General features: G+C 39.8%; 1 protein-coding gene across 2 annotated transcripts; it reads left to right on the top strand.

The window, feature by feature from the left end:
• The first annotated feature begins 213 nt into the window (after positions 1 to 213).
• Positions 214 to 4,234, top strand: LOC120555429 (guanylyl cyclase-activating protein 2-like). Of its 2 annotated transcripts, XM_039794116.1 has the most exons (5): positions 214 to 778; positions 1,972 to 2,121; positions 2,656 to 2,752; positions 2,885 to 2,937; positions 3,131 to 4,234. In XM_039794116.1, the coding sequence occupies exons 1-5, from the start codon at positions 578 to 580 to the stop codon at positions 3,167 to 3,169; spliced, it is 540 nt and encodes a 179-aa protein (XP_039650050.1). In that variant the 5' UTR covers positions 214 to 577; the 3' UTR covers positions 3,170 to 4,234. The 2 variants fall into 2 exon arrangements, with proteins under 2 accessions (XP_039650050.1, XP_039650049.1); XM_039794115.1 differs by having other exon boundaries at positions 2,885 to 4,234.
• Positions 4,235 to 5,362: the final 1,128 nt, after the last annotated feature.

The raw sequence follows: 5,362 nt of genomic DNA, 5'->3' as shown, positions 1-5,362 counted from the left end.
AAACTCTTCAATTGGGCCGATATCATTGACATTAATATGATCAAAACAGGTGCACAGTGTGGCAATTCCATTAAAAAAACGTATTATGGTCATCGGGCAGGTCATGTTGTGTTCATGTTGGATAAACTGGTTTACCAAGACCTCTCCGGCTTTGACGTCATGCATCTTTTAATCCTGTTGAGAGCTCGGCGATGCCGTTATGTCTTCAGGGGTCATTCTTCTCTTTCGTCTGTTGTCCAACCAAAGGAGCGGTTGCTTTTGAGCACATGAACAAGTGCTCAGAAGTGAGGGAATCTGTACTTGTCTTCAGAGAAATCTGACGTGGCTTTGTCACCTTTTTTTGGAAGTGCATATATTGGAGAAAAAGGCATTCTTGAGAGGGATTTAAATAAAACTAAAGTAGGGAAAGGTCAATTGGATTGTCAAGCAGATTACCTTGACACAGTTAGAATGGGAAGTCTGGCAGTGTGCAGATTACAAGCCATGGATCCACGGTTAGTGCACGGTGAGGAATATGCTCTGTAGGTTTTTCTTTATTTTAACAACTTAGTGTTTTGCTTTTTTATTATTTAAAATTATGGGTCAAGAACACAGTAGCACAGATAAGGAAGTGACTCTCCAACAAATGCAGGAACTCTACCGTAAATTTGCGAGCGAATGTCCAAGTGGAAAGCTCCACTTACATGAATTCAAGAGAATATTTGGAGTCAACAGCAACTCCACGGCAGAAGAATCTGCATATACGGAAAATGTATTTCAATCCTTTGATACAAATAAGGTAAGGTAACAGTGTTGTGTGTGTAAGTGTGTGTGTGTGTGTGTGTGTGTGTGTGTGTGTGTGTGTGTGTGTGTGTGTGTGTGTGTGTGTGTGTGTGTGTGTGTGTGTGTGTGTGTGTGTGTGTGTGTGTGTGTGTGATTGTTGGAACAGAGTACAGACGAACCAAGACGGCTTTTATTGTTTTTATTTTGTTTCTGTCCACTTTGAATGACGTGTATTTTACAATGATAAAAGTCCTGATTATTTACATGTAGTCTGGTGGAGATATGCTGGCTCTATACACGCTAAAAGTCCTGATTATTTACATGGAGTCTGGTGGAGATATGCTGGCTCTATACACGCTAAAAGTCCTGATTATTTACATGGAGTCTGGTGGAGATATGCTGGCTCTATACACGCTAAAAGTCCTGATTATTTACATGGAGTCTGGTGGAGATATGCTGGCTCTATACACGCTAAAAGTCCTGATTATTTACATGGAGTCTGTTGTAGTTTGGTGATGGTGATTTCGGGGCTGTTTCATGTTAAACTAGAAGGATCTTACTTTTTAACCAAAAGGTCTATCTCTGTAGGGATCCTTTCCATAATGCTGTCAGACACTTAGAATAATAATCTGAGCCTCTCAGTAGCAAAAACAGAATTTTTAGTGGACAGAAATCAGGGGCGATTATAGCATCAGACCTTTAGGGGGGCTCAGCACCTAATGAGAATGTGAGAGTGCCCCCACTAAATCAGTAATTTGATACTGAACAACAATGTCAGCTGACGTTTTTTGACACTATGATGGAACTAAACCTTCAACAACAAGTTCACAAACTCTAACTTGAAGCACAAAAATTAATCAAAAAAATTTATAAATTGTTTTTTATTATTATAATTTTTAGGGGGGGCTGAGATGAGCCCCCTTAAAAAGGGACTAAAATCGGCCATGGCGTAAATTAAGGATTTGCAGTTGCCCAATACCTTTTTTTGTATCTTGCGTCTTCTTGCTTAATACTGGACCAATTTCGAAGAATGTTGTCAGTCACTAGTCATTTGGACCCAAAAGCTTGGCAAAATATATTCCAGGTTGAAAAAAAAATAACCCTTTAATGAGGAGCGTCAATATTGGCTTTAATATTTAATGTTATATCAGTCTTTGTTGGAAGGCAGTGTGACTGACATAACTGTCCACCGTGCTGTTTGCTTCTCAGGATGGAAATATAGACTTCATGGAGTATGTGGCCGGGCTGCATCTTGTTCTTCGTGGAAAACTCGAGGACAAACTGAGGTGGTCTTTTAAAGTTTATGACCGAGATGGAAATGGCTGTTTGGACAGACAGGAAGTGAGACACCTTGTCAAAGTAAGTATTTTATTTATGATCAAAAAATGTATTTTAATTAGTTGCTTTAGACTATTGTGCAAGATTGCACTAATATTGTAGAATACTTTATGCTCCAACAGGACACTTTCTTCCGACAATATTGTCCACATTTGTGTTTTCATTTCCACTTTGGATGAATAGTTGATAACATTAAAAATACACAATATCTATCTCTGAACTACAATGCACATGTTTTCCATCACTCAGCTGTGGGTGAATAGCTTATAGCACTAGTCATCTCTCAGTCCAAATGCTACCGGGGGCATTATGGTGCAGGTGCCAGTACAATAAAATATATTTGATAAAACAGAATAAAAATGAAATTAGGTAACTTACTATAAGAATTTAAAAGGTGTAGTGCAAGAAAAGTACACAAAATAAATACATACAAAGGAAGTAAGGTTCTGTTAAATGTCCTAAATGTCTACAGTGTGCAAAGCTGCCATAAATGTTGGATGTTCTCTCAAACATTTGATGTTAAATCAACTTTTCTTCTTTTTTCCATCTGCTCAGATCATCAACAAGATAAAGAGGCACAATGATCCCGACCAAGGGAATATTGAAGATATTTGTGACAGAATATTTGATCTGGTGGACAAGAATAATGACAGTAAGTTATATTACAATGTGTCCACAATCGCACGGTGTCAACACAAACCCTCCAGCTCCTTTCTTGTGCTGTTAAAATTGTACTTTGATGAACATTCAGACTCTGATTGTGTGTCCTTCTCTTGTGAATCAGATCAGATTTCTTTGGAGGAATTTATAGAAGGGGCTGAAAAGGATCCGTGGGTGATGGAACAGCTCAAACTGGACATCGGGCCCTGTGATTGGTTCCTTGAACAGCAGGAGAAGAAAAACTGACTTTATGATGTACAGCGTATACCTTTTATGACAAATGATTGGACGCTAAGTGACGGTATCAATCTGCCGTCAGAGAAACGCTGATACAGTACCGGGTTTGTGATTATCCAAGGAACTAATCTGCATCGTGCTTTCTTATCCTACAGTCCGAGATTCAGGATAATCTCAGGGATTATTTGTTCAGTTGTGGGACATGCCAACTGCGGGAGATGCAGCCTGAATCTTCTCCGTGGTCTCTGTTTTTGGAAGAGAAGCCTCTCACGTTCATCTTCTTTTTCAACTATTTCTTTTTAGATTTTTTGCACTCACGTACGTTACATCTTTTGTTAAAAAAGTCCCCCCCTCTACCCACAACAACGTTTTTCTCTCAACATCTGTTACACTATAAAGGCGCTGACTCACCAACACGATTATCAGCCGTCGGACAGTCTGGCGAGGTCGGTGACTCGAGTCTGTTCGGTTCATTGACCATTCAATGTCCATTCTGATTGGTGGAGTGCTAGCCCTTGACTAGCAAATCAGTGCACGAGAAAATCGGAGCTGACAACGCCAGTATCTATTTATTACAAGCCATCGTATTTCCTTCCGTTCAGCGAGTAACGACGACAACGACCCTTCTATCAACACTCTCTGATGAAAACAATGACTGACGACAGCGTGCTCTGTGTTTACGAGGTCTGCAGAGATGTTCCGTCATTTCATTTTTTGGTCGACAATACAGATTAGCGCCGCCTGCTGTTATGGAGACGTATTACGTGTCGCGCACGTAATACGACAGGATTAAATGTACAGAACAATGGCAGTGTTTTTCCTATGTTTGTGGAGGACTTAGGTGCACGTATTCTTTGGGGGGTTTAGGGGTTTCCTCCCTTTAAGAAATGTGACTTTTTTCAACAACAAACAATCAATTTCACATAATTTTGGACCATTATTATTCCAATATCTGTGTCTAAAACATTGGAAAAGTTAAGGCAGATAACACATAAATAACACTCAAAAAGCTAAAAGACAAAACTTGCTAAAGAAGCCTTGGTTAAATCTTAGAAAAGTCATTTAGTTAGTTTTGATGCCGACATTGATTTTTACCTTCATTCGGCTTAGGTGGTGTCCAAAACGCCTCAGGAGCTGCATCTAAACCTTATAATTGTAGGAAAACCCTGCAATGGCACCTCCAGCAAAGCAATGATATGTATAAATACAAAAATAAATAAAAACCTTTGCTATCGGCTACCTTCCTCTTTCTTTGTGTTGGAATTTTAAACTCCAGTCGATTTATTAGACTATCTGTCCAATCTGAGTTTTCTGTCGGACGACTCAAACTACTTTTGAACGTACACGTTCCACCAAAACAAGTTCCTTCCAGAGGCTATTTTGCAGAGGCACCAGGGCTCCGTCCGGCGTTTAGCGCCGCCCAAGACGATTGTGATTGGTTTAAAGAAATGCCAATTAACCAGAGCAGGTTTTTCACCCATCCCGGAATGCTGTGTGGACTAGCCAGACCTTCCTACGCAGCGCTGTGGAGGATCGGTCTTGCAATGCGAGACTACCCTCCAAGACATGCCTCAGTCCTTTCCCCTTTCTGGGGCACTTATTTTAATTTCAGGTATCCTGTGCTGCATTATCCCTCTGGAGAAGCTTCCCTTTTTTTTATACATCGGTCAAATGGTTTCCAGTTTTTCTACATGAAGATTTGCTCTGTAGGCTACTGTAGCAACATGTAACTAGTGTTCATTTTCTAATACATGATATTGGTTTTTAATTTGTTTTCAAAAAATTGTATTGCGTAATGTTGTGTTACGCATTCAGAATCCCACCTGCCATAAGAAGGCAATACTAAAAGCTTGTTTCGATTAAATGACCTGCAGTTAAGCCATCGTATTAAAGGAGCACTCCTACATTAGAGGATTTAAGATTATTCACTTTCTTGATGACAGTAAGATAAGAAGATCAACATCACTCTCATGTCTGTATGCTAAAAAAAAAAGCCAGGAGACAGTACGTTTATCTTAGCTTAGCATAGAGATTGAAAGCAGGGGGAAACAGCTAGCCTGGCTCTGTACAAAGTTCATAAATTCACCTATTAACACTTTCTTAAGCTCACTGACTAACATTTTGTATCTTTATTCTGTACAAAAACTAAAGTGTAAAAACGATATGTTGGGATTTTAAAGAAACTTGTGTGTTGGAATATTTCTTGGCCAGGCACAGTAGCTCTCTGAAGTCTTTACTTATTGCCAGGTGACCTCAAGTGATGGATTTTAGAAACTTCAGACAGACTTTAGGCAGACTAGTTGCCCCAAAAGAGCCTCCAGCTGCCTCCAGGGAAAAAGCCATCCTGGCGCCACATACGCTACAA

This window comes from Perca fluviatilis, chromosome 3, assembly GCF_010015445.1.
Source record: "Perca fluviatilis chromosome 3, GENO_Pfluv_1.0, whole genome shotgun sequence".
NCBI lineage: Eukaryota > Metazoa > Chordata > Actinopteri > Perciformes > Percidae > Perca > Perca fluviatilis.
This window is presented reverse-complemented; position numbering and strand designations above follow the sequence as displayed.

What these genes read in the sequence shown, in the direction of transcription:
- LOC120555429 (XM_039794115.1), top strand. Translation starts at nt 578, where the DNA reads ATGGGTCAAGAACACAGTAGCACAGATAAGGAAGTGACTCTCCAACAA. An exon ending in AAGTGAGACACCTTGTCAAA is followed by an intron (nt 2,122 to 2,655) that starts GTAAGTATTTTA and finishes CCATCTGCTCAG; the next exon opens with ATCATCAACAAGATAAAGAG. An exon ending in GGTGGACAAGAATAATGACA is followed by an intron (nt 2,753 to 2,884) that starts GTAAGTTATATT and finishes CTTGTGAATCAG; the next exon opens with ATCAGATTTCTTTGGAGGAA.